General features: G+C 36.0%; 1 protein-coding gene across 2 annotated transcripts in view; it reads right to left on the reverse strand.

Annotated features, from left to right (window-relative positions):
* Positions 1–271: 271 nt before the first annotated feature.
* PBK (PDZ binding kinase) overlaps positions 272–17,022 on the reverse strand; it is a 39,487-nt gene continuing 22,736 nt past the window's right edge. For both annotated transcript variants that reach the window (XM_004382183.3, XM_023736727.1), the window contains exons 4-8: positions 6,389–6,531; positions 5,552–5,721; positions 3,922–4,051; positions 2,045–2,221; positions 272–1,540 (exon numbers count right to left, since the gene is read on the reverse strand). In XM_004382183.3, the coding sequence (XP_004382240.1) occupies positions 1,341–1,540; positions 2,045–2,221; positions 3,922–4,051; positions 5,552–5,721; positions 6,389–6,531 (820 nt within the window). In that variant the 3' untranslated portion in view covers positions 272–1,340. The remainder of the gene's footprint in view (positions 1,541–2,044; positions 2,222–3,921; positions 4,052–5,551; positions 5,722–6,388; positions 6,532–17,022) is intronic.

Here is a 17,022-nt window from a genome sequence, read left to right on the forward strand (position 1 = left end):
TCATTTTATAATGACTACTATGCACAAGTGCTGGCCCTGTCCTAGGGGATTAGTTTGTTTTCATTTAGATATTCCAATTATAGGAAATAAAAACAAAATTTCTTAATAAAAAGTACCAGTTCATGTATTTAAAAAAAAAAAAAAAAGTTCCAATTCATGCTTTTACTGACAAAAAGGACTTGCTATTTCTGCTAGGAAGAGAATGGGCTAGGAGAAACCACTTTTAGCTTCGCAAACCTAACATGAATGACCAATGTATCCTATACTAAAAACAATCCTGTACTAAAAGGAATCTTCCAGTGAATTCTGGAAATTTTTTTAAAGCTAAGAGTGCAGTCGTTCCTAATCTTTCTAAGAACATCTACATAACAATAATTTTTAAAAGTCTGTCTACAGCCAAGTCTGGGCATACCACCTAGATTCACAGGCACAATTCAGTAACTCTGAAAATTCTCAAGAGGCTCTGGCTCGCAGAAACTATTAATCCAAATCAACCCCATCTTACAGATGAACAAACTGAGGCCAGAGAGGAAAAGAAATCTCATACTCATTTAACAAGTTTAATGACAACACTAAAAAATCATTAACGTATAAAAAAAGATTATGCAGAGATGCTTTCTGGTACCTAAAGTGTCCTTTATTCTACAATATTGTCCCAACTGGGTTTTACTATTTTCATACTAAAAGCGTGAAATGCTCAGGTAACAAATTAGTAAATAAAGGAATGACAGTACAGAAAATATATTTAATAATGTGAAAACCAAAGATCAGGGGAGATCCAAGAGGGTAGGAAAAGCTATAAATAGCTCTTCCTCAACAACAAAAGATCTAGAAATACCCAAGGGAGCTACTCTCTTGAGCCATATTCCTTCAGATTCCAGGGACCATATTTAATAAGCACACCAGCCAAGAAAGGCCAGCAAAAGGTTTAATGTTTTAAAATATAAGCAAATATAGACTTATTTTGTATTTTACAGTGTACTAATTTCCTTAGATCCATTAAAATAGAGAATATTTGAGAAAGATCATTAATAAAAGTAACAGTCACTCAATCCGAATTAATGTTAGACACAAAAGTATTTGAGTAGCTAGTTTCTTAAACTTCATAGAAAACCCACTATAATCTCAAATGCTTATCATCATAAGCACATAAGAAATACCCTAATACTAGAAATGGTTATTCAAATGTTAGCAAGGTGCTATGGTCCTAAAACAGGCTACTTCCAAAGAGTCTAATAATTATGGATTATCATTGTAACTATACAAATGTAATACAGTAAACAGAACAGTTATATACGTGAGCCATATTTCATGCTGAGGTGATCATGAAAATGAGGTGATCACTGTACATTCATTTCCAAAGCTTCAACGATGTGTGCTGCAGAAGGACGATCTTTGGGATCCTCATTAGTGCATACAGAGAAGAGTTCAATTACTTTCTGGTATGATTCACCCAGCTCTTCCGTATTAACAGGGGGCCTAGTTCCCAAAGCTGCATAGTATGCTTCATCATCAAAGTCACTTTCATCAAAAGTTTTATCTGTTCATGAAGGAGTTGGAGATTGAAACAATAAACAAAATCAGTTTAAGTCATGGAAAAGCTTAGTGTCTGCTCAAGCTCACACTCCTGCAACTAGAATTCATCATCCAGTATGCTTTCCATTATATTCTAAGCAGTCTCTTAAATTGTCCTGCCATCAGCGTAGATTAGCTATTGTCTTTGATTTATGGGTCATTAGCCCCTACCCCTTTCTTCATAGTTTTCCAATCTTTTCCTCAGGCAAAAGGAGTTTTTACAAATTTTTGCTCTTACGGATTTTCTCATAGCTCCCTATTCTCAATCAATCCACATCTCATTTGTATGAGATTAAACCTAGACAGTACCTAATAGTCATCAGTGTTAATATAATCTATATCTTAGGAACTATGTCACTAAATCAAACAACTTGCTGTTTACATTTTAACTTAATAGAAAAATAATATATGATTTTATAAGCTAATCTTTAAAGTAAAGACATTGGATTTTAAAAATATATATTCATACCTTCATCATCACCATCATCTGAAAGATTAGTGTGTGGAATAGATAAAGTCATCATTTCCCACAGAGTAAGCCCAAAGGCAAATATGTCTGCTTTGTCAGTAATAATACCATTCTCCTCCAAAGCTTCCTTGGGTTTCCATGGCTCAGTGCCAATATAACAGGCCTCAGGGTCAGTCACTGAAACAGTTAAAATAGGTAAAACAGTCGTAAGGGAGGCACTATAAAGAAGAAAGTCAAGCAACTCAAAGAAAAATGGGCAAACAATTTGAACAGACTAATAAATGTAGGCAATAAACGTGAAAATGCACTCAACCTCACTGATAAGGATTACTTTCTTCCTATCAGGCTGGTAAATATTCAAAAAGGTGGTTAGTTAGCAAGGATGTAGGGAAACAGGAATTCTCTTAGAAAAGTAGTAGGAATATAAATAGAGTGTGGATGTTAACAGTACAGACTCTGGAGCGAGATTGCCTGGACTCAAAGACATTTATTTGCAAGCTGTGTGACCTTGAACAGAGCACTTAATTTCTGTGACCCAGTTTCTTCATTTTTTTGAACTATGTCATGTCATTAGACTGAGAGGCACCATCTCTATGCTTCCATAATTTCTGAGTCAAGGGAAGGGTCAAATCACATATTGGTATTTAAAGCTTCAGCCCAGGAATGACATAGGTCCACTCCTATTTCCATTTAAATTTTAGAGTCAACTTGTCAAATTCAATGAAGAAGCCAGCTGGAATTCTGACTGGGAAGGCACTGAACCCCTAGATCAATTTGGAAAGAATTAACATCTTAACAGTAACGAGTCCTCCAATTCACAATCATGATTTATCTCTCCATTTACTTAGATTTTATGTAATTCTCTCAGTGATGTGTTATATTTTTCATTGTAGAGGTCTTAGACTTCTTTTGTTATATTGATCCTTAAGTATTTTATGTGTTTTTGGCACTTGTAAATGGAATTTTTAAAAATGACACTTCCCAATTATTTGCTGCTATTATCATATTTTTACGCCAATAATGTAACACCTTCTACATTTGTTTGCCATCTACCCCACTGTGAAGTATTTTCATAAGTTCGCTATGTTATTTTTTTTTACAACATTAAAAAATTAGCACAGCAGCACTTCTGAAAATAGCTGGGGGGAAAGGGGGACGAGTGGTTGGCAAACAAATGTAGAAGGCGTGCATTATTTGCCCAAAAAATACGGTCTATAGAAATACAATAGCTAATTTCACTTATTAGTTGTAGTACTTGTTTTCTAGATTCCTTGGAATTTCTACCTAAACATCCTATCAACTGCAAATAGGGACAGTTTCATTTCCTTTCCAATCTTAATGCCTTTTATTTGTTCTTCTTGCTTTATTTTAATGCCTAGGACTATAAGACTGTTAAATAGCAGTAGCGAGAGCAGGCATCCTTACCTTATTCCCTCTGTAAGTATGGTAATTAGCTGTCAGTTTTTTGTAGATACCCTTTCTCAGGCTAAGTTCCCTTCTATTTCTAGTTAACTGTGAGTTTTCATCATGAATGGGTGTTGGATTTTGTCAAATGCTTTTTCTGTATCTATTGAAATGACTGTGTAGTTTTCTTTTTAAGTCCATTAACCTAGTTTAGAATTATTTCCCAAAGTTATCTTCAATTAAAATGTACATTAATAAGAAATCAATAATTTCTATTGTGTGTATAGCAGGGGAGGGGACTGGAGGCTGAGTGGAAGACAGACAGGAAATGGAGATTTCATTATATGCTTTAAAAAAGTTTCTGATTTTTAAATCATGTGAATTTATTACCTATCCAAAAATAAAATAAAATAAGAATTACAAATTTAAAAATTTTATAAAAACAAAATTTTAAAAATCAGACTACTACTAACCAGTCATATTTTCATCCAATGGTAGGGAGACTCCAACATCACAGATTTTAATAGTTTCAAAATCACCTTTAATTACAACATTTGAAGACTTTATGTCCCCATGAAGCAGTTTCTTTTCTTGATGCAGATACTAAAACAGTGAAAAATTTAACACGTATGAGCGGAAATACCAACTAATAAATATGATTATGTTAAAACAAAAATGACAACTTGAACTTCCTTTCTAAACTACAGGTTTATATATGCCCATCATTTCAAATTATCTGAAGCCAGAGAAGGAAATGTTTCATGTTATCTCAGTCTGCTATACTGACCAGAAATCTAAAAGATTCTCTAGAGATAGATGTCTATTTATAGATAAGTTAACTTTTATTTTCAAACCTATCACATACATTTTTTATTTTTATATCAAAAGATGCTATTGAAGATTTCAAAATATACTGCAATTTTACTTGAGGCTAGTAATTTTTAAGAAATAATTTTGGAATCTTCACAATGAGGCATACTTCCCACAAATTGTAGGGATAAATTGGGACAACAGATGAAATAGGGCCACAACATTAAGTTCATAAGCAGAAGAGGAAACAGAAATGTAATCTATCTCTTGTTCCACACATTAACACCTTCTTGGAACTGACAAATAATACTACCTACCCACAAGCAAAAAAGTTCTAAAAACTGTTATTTGTTCATCAGCATTTCAGCATCTACTCTATGAGCTGAGCTTGGAAATGATACAGAGGCAATTCTTGGTATACACCTGCTCTTTATATAAGAACACTTAATGTGCTTAATTTAAATTTTGCCAAACATAAATTGAATATCCCCAAATATATTTACAATGTGATTTATTAATTCTATTATACATACACATTTTAAATTATTATTTATTAAATAATTAGAATTATTAATTTAGTTTAGCCCATCTAGCTAAAATCATGGTTTCTCTATAAAAGTATTAAAAACATATTTAGAAATATTGCCTTTTTCCAATCTCATGTTTTATAAATTAATTTTATCTGAATTCTTGACATGCAACTTTATCATCAATATCATCATTATCTGATCCACTTTTGAGTCATCCAACAGTTTTCCAGACCTATCATCACTTTTGGTTAAGTTGGTTAGGATACTGTATATTTTTATTCTATATATTGTTTCAAAAAAATTTTGGGGGGGAATTTTTATGTAAAGGTGTAATAATTCATTTGCATAACAAAGAGCTTTTTTTCACTCGATTTACAGATGTATATTCATGCTGCCCAAAACTTAACATTCCATAGATCTTTAAGAGACTTTTTTACATCAGCATGGGATTAGGGGCCAGTAATAATTATTAAATTTGAGTTAAATTTATTAACATTTTAAATGAAATCTAACAGGCAATCTCTGTAAGTAAGTACCTGTCTGAGGTTATTTCAGGCTTATGTTGGGTCCCTAAACAATACTCTACTGACCAAAATAAAGAATAGTACACCTGCATTATAAGAGACTATAAAGACTTTAACATAAGGCAACTAACTCCCTCTTCTGGGGGAAAAAAAAAAATCCCATGTTGTAATTAGGTATATAAGGTATTTAGTTTCTTCATATTCCACAAAAGTCATTTAAAATATAATGGCATAGTTACCTTTAACCCTCTTGCCATGTTCAGAGCAACTTTTAAAATTATGGCTGCAGGAAAAGGGTTATTGCTGTCTTTACTTCGTTCTTCTATTAAGTCATTTAGAGACTTTTCACCTCCATATTCCATAGCAAGACATAGACTACCATCACTGGCTTCAGTAAAAGCACGATAACCTTAAAGAAAATGGAAAAGAAAAAAAAATTTTCTACTAGAATAGTTAAGAACAAGAGTATTTAAGTTTTTTACAGTAAAGTGATTTGAAGACATATCTGAACTAACACTGAGAATGAACAGCTGTTACTTAAAATATTAAGTCATTAGATCAAATTTAAAATGTCTTCAAAGTTTGTCAATAGTACCACAAATTAAAATATTTTTTAAAACTCTATGCTTCCCTAATAGTTTTACCAGCTCTATTGTATAAAAAAGGTAAAATGAAAACCAGGAAATTAGCTAAATGAAGATCATTTTATATTCCTGAAGTCTCCATAGTACCAGCACCATAATGATTATGTCTATTTCCATCAAGAGTAGAAGTGACCCATAGCTTTCAAGGAGCAGCTGGTGGATTCGAACAGCTGACCTTTTGGTTAGCAGCCGAACACTTAACTACTGTGCCACCAGGGCTCCAAATATATAATTATACATCTAAAAATATTGTGTACTAATTTGTATTTTAAAATTTTCTCAGTAATTTAATTCCTGCCAACTTCTATACCATCCCACACCCATCTTCTTCATTTTTATTAGTGAAACCAGTTGAGAGATTATATAAACTGTTTCTGGATAAACAGTATATTATTATACCAGATACTGCTACCAAATAAAATTTAAACTTACCTACAATGTTTGGATGATGAAGGTTTTTCAAAATCTTAGCTTCATCAGTTAGTCTCTTTTGATACATATTTTGATAATGATCATTACATTTAGAATTAATTTTTTTCACAGCCCAAGGAGAATGAGACAAACCTCTTGGAGACCTAAAAAAAAAAAAAAAAAAAAATCAAAAAGTATATAGAAAACAATAAACATAATACATTTCCAAATGATTAATAAGAATTTCTAAATTTTGAAAAGCTACTGATAGTCATTTGTTTTAAAACAATATTTAAAATATTTTTTACTATCATCACCTCTGCTACGTTTCCTTTTCAATTGGAAGATATATTTCTGTTAGACTGGGAGAAATTTGTTAGTAGCCCTGGTGGCACAGTGGTTAAACTGATTGCCTGCTAACCCAAAGGTCAACGGTTCTGTGGGAGAAGGATGTCGGCAGTCAGCTCCCATAGAGATTTATAGCCTGTGGGATCACTGTGAGTTGGAATCAAGTTGATGGCACTGGTTAATATACTGAAAGGGAGAGGATAAAGAGAGAACTAAAAGGATAAGCATGGAATTTTAAACTTGAAATTTTAAATTTGAAAATTACTATGTTTTTGTTAGGTGCCGTCAAGTCAGTTCCTACTCATAGCGACCCTATGTACAACAGAACAAAACGCTGCCCAGTCCTGCACTATCCTCACAATTGTTATGCTTGAGCCCATTGTTACAGCCACTGTCAGTCCACCATGTTGAGGGTCGTCCTCGTTTTCACTGACCCTCTACTTTACCAAGCATGAAGTCCTTCTCCAGGGATTGATCCCTCCTGATATCCTGGCCAAAGTACATGAAATGATGTCCCGCCATCCTTGCTTCTAATGTGTATTTTGGCTGCACTTCTTCCAAGACAGATTTGTTTGTTCTCCTGGCAGTCCGTGGTATATTCAATATTCTTCACCAACACCACAGTTCAAAGGCATCCATTTTTCTTCGGTCTTCTTCAGTCTTCCTTATTCAACCATCCAGCTTTTGCATACTTACGAAGTGATTGAAAACACCATGGCTTTGGTCAGACGCACCTTAGTCTTCAAGGTGAACTTTTTGCTCTTTAACACTTTAAAGAGGTCTTTTGCAGCACATTTGCCTGATGCAATGCGTCTTTTGATTTCTTGACTGCTACTTCCATGGGTGTTGATTGTGGATCCAAGTAAAATGAAATCCTTGACAACTTCAATCTTTTCTCCGTTTATCATGATGTTGATCATTGGTCCAGTTGTGAGGATTTTTTCTTTATGTTGAGGTGTAAACCATACTGAAGGTTGCGGTCTTTGACCTTCATCAGTAAGTGCTTCAAGTCCTCTTCACTTTCAGCAAGCAAGGTTGTATCATCTGCATATCACAGGTTGTTAATGAGTCTTCCTCCAATCCTGAAGCCGTGTTCTTCTTCATATAGTCCAGCATCTCGGATTATTTGCTCTGCATACAGGTTGAATAAGTATGGTGAAAGGATACAACCCTGACATACACTGTTCCTGATTTTAAACCACGCAGTATATCCCTTTGTTCTGTTTGAACGACTGCCTCTTGATTCATGTACAGGTTTCGCATGAGCACAATTAAGTGTTCTGGAATTCTCTGTTATCTGTAATTTGTTATGATCCAGACAGCTGAATGCCTTTGCATAGTCAATAAAACACAGGTAAACAAATCTCTGGTATTCTCTGATTTCAGCTAGGATCCATCTGACATCAGCAATGATATTCCCGGCTCAACGTTCCCCTCTCAATCTGGCTTGAATTACTGGCAGTTCCCTATTGATGTACTGCTACAACTGCTTTTGAATGATCTTCAGCAATATTTTATTTGCATGTGATATTAATGATATTACTCGATAATTTCCGCATTCTGTTTGATCATCTTTCTTGGGAATGGATCTCTTCCAGTCAGTTGGCCAGGTAGCTGTCTTCCAAATTTCTTGGCATAGACAAATGAGCACTTCTAGCGCTGCATCTGTTTGTTGAAACATCTAAATTGGTATTCTGTCAGTTCCTGAAGCCTTATTTTTCCCCAATACTTTCAGTGCAGCTTGGACATCTTCCTTGAGAACCATCGGTTCCTGATCATATGCTACCTCCTGAAATGGCTGAACATTGACCAATTCTTTTTGGTACAGTGATTCTGTGAATTTCTTCTATCCTCTTTTGATGCTTCCTGCATCGTTTAATATTTTCTCCACAGAATCCTTCAATACTGCAACTCGAGACTTGAATTTTTTTCTTCGGTTCTTTCAGCTCGAGAAATGCCGAGCGCATTCTTCCCTTTTGGTTCTCTATCAATAGGTTGCACATATCATTATAATACTTTATTTTGTCATCTCAAGTCGTCCTGCAGCTTTTTTACTTCATTTCTTCCTTTCACTTTAGCTACTCAATTTTCAAGAGCAAGTTTCAGAGTCTCTTCTGATGTCCATTTTGGTCTTTTCTTTATTTCCTATCTTTTTAATGACCTCTTGTCTTCTTCATGTATGATGTCCTTGATATCATTCCACAACTCATCTAGTCTTCAGTCATTAGTGTTCAACATGTCAAATCTATTCTTGAGATGGTCTCTAAATTCAGGTGGGATATACTCAAGGTTGTACTTTGGCTCTCACAGACTTGTTCTAGTTTTCTTTAGTTTCAGCTTGAACTTGTATATGAGCAAATGATGGTGTCATGGATTGAATTGTGTCCCCCAAAAACATCTGTCAACTTGGCTAGGTCATGATTTCCAGTATTGTATGACTGTCTACCATTTTATCATCTGATGTGATTTCCCTACATGTTGTAAACTCTATTACTATGATGTACTGAGATGTATTGGCAGCAGTTATATTGATGAGGTCTTCAAGATTAAGTAGTGTCTTAAGCCAATCTCTTTTGAGATATAAAAGAGGGAAGTGAGCAGAGAGAGACAGGGGCCTCATACTACCAAGAAAGCAGTGCCAGGAACAGAGCACATCCTTTGGACCCGGGGTTCCTGTGCTGAGAAGCTTCTAGTCCAGGGGAAGGTTGATGACAAGGACCTTCCCCAGAGCCAGCAGAAAAAGCCTTTCCCTGGAATTGATGCCCTAACTTTGGACTTCTAGCCTACTAGACTGTGAGAAAATAAATTTCTCTTCATTAAAGCCAACCATTTGTGGTATTTCTGTTACAGCAGCAATAGATGACTAAGACAGTCTGTTCCACAGTCGGCCCCTGGCCTTGTTCTGACTGATGATATTGAGCTTTTCCATGGTGTCTTTGCACAGATATAGTCGACTTGATTCCTGTGTATTCCATCTGGCAAGGTCCACGTGTATAGTCAACATTTATGTTGTTGAAAAAAGGTATTTGCAATGAAGAAGTCATTGGTCTTGCAAAATTCTATCATAGATGTCCGGCATCATTTCTATTACCAAGGCCATATCTTCCAACTACTGATCTTTCTTCTTTGTTTTTAACTTTTACGTTCCAATCACCAGTAATTATCAATGCATCCTGACTGTATGTTCAACCAACTTCAGACTGCAGAAGTTGATAGAAAATCTTCAATTTCTTCATCTTTGGCCTTACTGGTTGGTGCATAAATTTGAATAATAGTCATATTAACTCGTCCTCCTTGTAGGCGTATGGATATTATCCCATCACTGACAGTGTTGTACTTCAGGATAGATCCTGAAACGTTCTTTTTGATGATGAATGCAATGCCATGTCCTCTTCAAGCTGTCATTCCCGGCATAGTAGACCATATGATTGTTCAATTCAAAATGGCCAATACTAATCCATTTCAGCTCACTAATGCCTACGATATCGATGTTTATGTGTTCCATTTCATTTCTGATGATTTCCAATTTTCCTAGATTCATACTACGTACATTCAACGTTCTGATTAGTAATGGATGTTTGCAGCTGTTTCTTCTCATTTTGAGTCATGCCACATCAAAAAATGAAGGTACTGAAAGCTTGACTCCATCCACATCATCAAAGTCAACTCTACTTTGAGGAGGCAGCTCTTCCCCAGTCATATTTTGAGTGTCTTCCAACCTGAGGGGCTCATCTTTCAGCACTATATCAGAAAATGTTCTGCTGCTATTTATAAGGTTTTCACTGGCTAATTCTTTTCAGAAGTAGACCACCGGGTCCTTCTTCTTAGTCTGTCTTAGTCTGGAAGCTCAGCTGAACCCTGTCCACCATGGGTGACCCTGCTGGTATTTGAATACCAGTGGCATAGCTTCCAGCATCACAGTGACACACAAGCCCCTGCAGTATGACAAACTGACTATAGTGTTTTCTAATTTTTCCAGTCGAGTATGTCAGACTACCAACTATTTATCAAACATTTAACTATATGTACCAGATATGAGTTATGGAATCCTGAAGTAATAAACAGTAATCTCAAAGAAACTTAAGGAAGATATACCAAAAAATGTTTGGCTCACATATAATTATCTAAAGAATAAAATAGTGTCTTCATCAACAAATACTGTACCTCCACACTAACCAATTCAGCTTATATCTTTTCACCACATGTTCAAAGATATGCATTTAAGTTTAAGGAGATAATAATAAACATATAAATGAGAAAAATGTAAATTGTCTATTTTCTGGGAAGATTCAGCCATTCTAAGAATATTTAAGGTGCGAATGTTTTGAGGCCTAAATAAATAACTATTTAAAATAAAGTCAGGGAACGGTGTATATATCTGTGTTATCAACAGCCATATCAAGATACAGAACATTTTTAGTACCTCAAAAGACTTAGGATGCTATTTTTAAAAAGGAAAACTCCCAAATAATTAAAAACATGATAGACAAAAATGAAAAATTCAATAGAAGGTTTGGAGATAAAATTGGGGAAATTTCCCAGAATATAGACCAAAAGCACAAAGAGTGGAAAATAGGAAATACAGACCAAACAACAACAAAAAAATAGATCTGAGAATCAGCCCAGTAAGTTCAACATCCAAATAAGAGAAGTTCCTAATAAAGAACAGAAAAAAACAGAGATATGAAAATCATCAACAAAGTAATTTAAAGGAAAATTTCTCAAAAACTAAGAACAGGAATTTTCAGATTCAAAGAGGCCCACACCAAAGTATGTCATTGTGAAATTTTAGAACACCAGAGACAAATGGAATATATACAAGGTTTCAGGATGATGGGAGGGGCAGAAAACAGACTAGATAAAAAGGATCAGCAAGCAGAAAGTCGTCAGAATTCTCAACAGTAACACTGTAAGAGAGAAGACAATAGAAAAAAATATCCTCAAAATTCAGGAGGAAAATTATTTCCAAATGAAAATTCTAACCCAAAAATGACCATTCAAATGAAAAAATGTTCAGAAACTCAAATTCAAATGCTCAAAAATGCATCTCCTTTGTATCTTTTCATGGAGAGCAACTGGAGATCCTCAAGCAGAACAAGATGTAAACCAAGAAAGAGTAAAACATGAGATACAGAAAAATAGGATCAACTTTAGCAGAAAAGCAAAGAGAATCTGTGAGTTACTGGCAAAGGAAAATCACAAGTCAACAAGGCTAGATTGTGTGGTGCAGTAGGGTCAGGCAGGGACTGCTATTTTCCAATATGTCAGGTGAAATTTTTTTGACTAAATCATATATGGTATAACTTTGTTTACAATACAATTCACATTTTTTTAAAAATTTAAAGGAAAAAAATGAGACTAGTCATGAAAATCTGAGAATTTTTTCTTTTAAAATAACTGAGACAAAAGTCAAGCACTGAAAAAGTGTATACAAAACAAATTAATAGCATATAAACACACAAAGATGGTGTTTAAACTACAAAAATGCTTGAGGAATTTCCACTTACATATAAATTCTACACTCTTGTCAATTTATTAGCCTTTTATTTAAGAAAGTATTTCTATTTGGAAACAATATAAACGTAGATCAAGCTTATGATATGCAGGGTTGGACCTGCCAGATTGATTCCAAGAATACACTATGGAATACATATTGACTTAGTTGTCTGCCACTTAATAAACATGAAACTAGGTGCAGAGTAAAAATTAAAAGAAACCAGTAAAGACAAAAGCAAAACTGTTGACATCTACAGTATTATTTAGCTTTTAGCACTATAACTGTTCAATTGTTCATTTTTGTTTTAACATAATTTTCCTACTTTAAAATCACATTTTTAATCCTTCGTTCTTAATTTCAATGCCATAATAAGAAACAAAAACCTTTTATTCATTTTAAAAGAGAATATCTTGCAAAGGCAACTCTACAGATAGAAGAGACAGCAGTCATCGACATCCTCCAACAATCCCACCTCTTTGAGGTTTTTTTTATTGAGAGTTCTGAGTTACCACCACCCAGGAAACTTCTTTACACACTTCATCTTCTCACACAAGCCAAGGAAAAAATAACAGTAGTCCCCCTTACATGCGGTTTCGCTTTCCGCAATTCCGGTTAACTGTAGTCAATCGTCATTCGAAAATATTAAATGAAAAATTCGATAAATAAACAATTTATAAGTTTAAAATTGTTCGCTCTTCTGAGTAGCATGATGAAACCTCGCACTTGCCCACTCCATTTCGCCTGGGTCACGAATCATCCCTTTGTCCATCGTATCCACACTATATACGCAACCCACCCATTAGTCACTTAGTAGCCATCTTGGTTATCAGATCGACTGCAGCGGTATTGCAGTGCTTGTGTTCAGGTAATCCCTATTTTACTTAACAATGCCCCAAAGTACAAGAGTAGTGATGCTGGCAATTCAGATATGCCAAAGTTATTGTTGTTAAACTCTTACTGTGCCTAATTTACAAATTAAACTTTATCCTAGGAATGTATATACAAGCGTATCTCATTTTATTGCGTTTTGCTTTATTGCACCTCATAGATACATGTGTTTTTGAAAAACTGAAGGTTTATGGCATCCCGGCATAAAGCAAATCTATTGGCATCATTTCTCCAAATCACGTGCTCACTTCATGTCTCTGTGTCATATTTTGTAATTGTTGGAATATTTCAAATTTTTTCATTATTACAGTATCTGTTATGGTGATTTGTGATCAGTGATCTTTGAGGTTACTATTTGTCTTAGTTATCTAGTGCTGCTCTAACAGAAATACCACAAGTGGATGGCCTCAACAAAGAAATTCATTCTCTCATAGTTTAGGAGGTGAGAAGTGTGAATTCAGTGTGCCAGCTCCAGGGAAAGGTACCTTTATCTCTGTCGGCTCTCGGGAAAGGTCCCTGTCATCAATCTTCCCCTGGTCTAGAAGCTTCTTAGAGCAGGAACCCCAGCTCCAAAGGGTTCTGGCTCTGCTTTCTTGGTAGGAGGTCCCCCTCTCTGCTTGATTGTCTCTTTTATATCTCGAAAGAGAGTGACTCAAGATATAACCTAATATTGTGGATTGAGTCCTGCCTCATTAACATATCTGCCACTAATTCCACTTCATTAACACCATAAAGATAAGATTTACAACACACAGGAAAATCACATCAGATGACAAAATGGACAATTACACAATACTTGGAATCATGGCCTAGCCAAGTTGACACACATTTTTGGGGGGCACATTTCAATCCATAACACTACTGTAATTGTGTTGGGGCACCAAAAACCGCACCTATATAAGACGGCGAACTTAGTTGATAAATGTTGTGTGTTCTGACTGCTCCACTGACTGGCATTTCCCCGTCTCTCTCCCTCTCCTTGAACCTCCCTATTCTCTGAGACACAGCAATATTGAAACTACACCAGTTAGTAACCCTACAATGGCTTCTAAGTGTTCAAGTGGAAGGAAGAGTCACATGTCTGTCACTTTAATCAAAAGTTAGAAATGATTAAGCTTAGTGAGGAAGGCATATCGAAAGCCAAGATACGCCAAAAGTTAGGTAGGCCTCTTGTGCCAAACAGTTAGCCAAGTTGTGAATGCAAAGGAAAAGTTCTTGAAGGAAATTAATAGTGCTACTCTAGTGAAAACTCGAATGATAAGGAAGCAAAACAGCCTTATTGCTGATATGGAGAAAATTTTAGTGGTCTGGATAGAAGAGCAAACGAGCCACAACATTCCCTTAAGCCAAAGCCTAATCCAGAGCAAGGCCCTAACTCTCTTCAATTCTATGAAGCCTAAAAGAGATGGGGGAAGCTGCAGAAGAAAAGTTTGAAGCTAGCAAAGGTTGGTTCATGAGGTTTAAGGAAATAAGCTGTCTTTATAACATGAAAGTAAGAAGTGAAGCAAGTGCTGATATAGAAGCTGCAGCAAGTTATCCAGAGATCTAGGGAAGATAATTAATGAAGGTGGCTACACTAAACGACAGATTTTCAATGTAGACAAAACAGCCTTATATTGGAAGAAGACACCATCTAGGACCTTCCTGTTGTTGTTAGGTGCTGTCAAGTGGGTTGCAACTCATAGCAACCTTATGTACAACAGAACGAAACACTGCCCGGTCCAGCGCCATCCTCACAATCGTTGTTATGCTTGAGCCCATTGTTACAACCACAGTGTCAATCCATCTCCTTGAGGGTCTTCCTCTTTTTCACTGAGCCTCTACTTTACCAAGTATGATGTCCTTCTCCAGGGACTGGTCCCTCCTGATATGTCCAAAGTATGTGGGATGTCTCACCAGCCTTGCTTCCAAGAACATTCTGGTTGTACTTCTTCCAAGACAGATTTGTTTGTTCTTTTGGCACATTCAATATTCTTTCCCAACACCATAGTTCAAAGGTGTCAATTCTTCTTCAGTCTTCCTTATTCATCATCCAGCTTACGCATGCATACGAGGTGAATGAAAACACCATGGCTTGGGTCAGGTGCACCTTAGTCTTCAAGGTGACATCTTTGCTTTTCAACACTTTAAAAAGAGGTCTTTTGCAGCAGATTTGCCCACTGCAATGCATCTTTTGATTTCCTGACTGCTGCTTCCATGGGTGTTGATTGTGGAGCCAGGTAAAATGAAATCCTTGACAACTTCAATCTTTTGTCTGTTTATCATGATGTTGTTTATTGGTCCAGTTGTGAGGATTTTTCATAGCTAGAGAAGAGTCAGTGCCTGGCTTCAAAGCTTCAAAGAACAGGCTGACTCTCTTGTTAGGGGCTAATGCAGTTGGTGACTTTAAGTTGAAGCCAATGCTCATTTACCATTCCGAAAATCCTAGGGCCCATAAGATTTATGGTAAACCTAGTCTATGTTCTATAAATGGAACAACAAAGCCTGTTTACAACATGGTTTACTGTTGAGACCTACTACCCAGAAAAACAGATTCCTTTCAAAATATTACTGCTTATTGATAATGTACCTGGTCACCCAAGAGCTCTGATGGAGATGTACAAGGAGATTAATGTTGTTTTCATGCCTGCTAGCACGACATCCATTCTACAGCTCATGGATCAAGGAGTAATTTCGACTTTCAGGTCTTGTTATTGAAGGAATACATTTTATAAGGCTATGGCTGCCATAGATAGTGATTCCTTTGATGGATCTGGGCAAAGTAAATTGAAAACCTTCTGGAAATGATTCACCATTCTAGATGCCATTAAGAACATTCATGATTCATGGGAGGATGTCAAAATAACAACATTAACATGAGTTTGGAGGAAGTTGATTCTAACCCCCATGAATGACTTTGAGGGGTTCAAGACTTCAGTGAAGGAAGTAACTGCAGATGTGGTGGAAATAATAAAACTAGAATTAGAAGTGAAGCCTGAAGATGTAACTGAATTGCTGCAATCTCATGATAAAACTTTAATGGACGAGGAGTTACCCCTTATGAATGAGCAAAGAAAGTGGTTTCTTGAGATGGAATCTACTCCTGGTGAAGATGCTGTGAACATTGTTGAAATGACAACAAAGAATATTACATAAACTCAGTTGACAAAGCAGCAGCAGGGTTTGAGAGGACTGACTCCAATTTTGAAAGAAATTCTACTGGGTAAAATGCTATCAAACAGCACTGCATGCTACAGAGAAATCTTTCTTGAAAGAAAGAACCAACTGATGCATCAAACTTCATTGTTGTCTTATTTTGAGAAATTGCCACAACCACCCTAACCTTCAGCAGCCATCAACATCAAGGCAAGACCCTCTACTAGCAAAAAGATTACAACTCGTTGAAGACTCAGATGAGCCTTCAATAAAGTACTTTTTAATTAAGTTATGTATGTATATGTTTTAGACATAATGTTATTGCACACTTGCTACAGTATAGTGTAAACATAACTTTTATATACACTAGGAAACAAAAAAATTCGTGGGACTTGCTTTATTGCGGTGGTCTGGAACTGAACCTGCAATATCTCCAAGGTATGCCTGTACAGGAAAAAACATAGTACACCCACTCCTCACTTATCCACATGGTTAGATTCCCAAGACCAGGTTGTTACGCAAAAATCAGTGTTATGCAAAAATGGAGGATTCTCTTTTTCGTTTGCTGACCATCCATTTGTCCGATTTTTTTATTTGGAAAATATGATCACAGAAACAGTAACAGCTAAGATATACTGGAGGGCCCACAGCTTAACCACTTCACCTTCCTCCTGTGCTAGGTCAGAGCTTCCCTTGCTGAGCCACCTGTACGGCTCCACTCCCACCCCTGCAAGCCCTGCATTCACGATCCCAGAGCCCACTCTGCCCTCTGGGCCTGGTGAGTCAC

The sequence above is a fragment of the Trichechus manatus genome, unplaced genomic scaffold, assembly GCF_000243295.1.
Source record: "Trichechus manatus latirostris isolate Lorelei unplaced genomic scaffold, TriManLat1.0 scaffold00091, whole genome shotgun sequence".
NCBI classification, from domain to species: domain Eukaryota; kingdom Metazoa; phylum Chordata; class Mammalia; order Sirenia; family Trichechidae; genus Trichechus; species Trichechus manatus.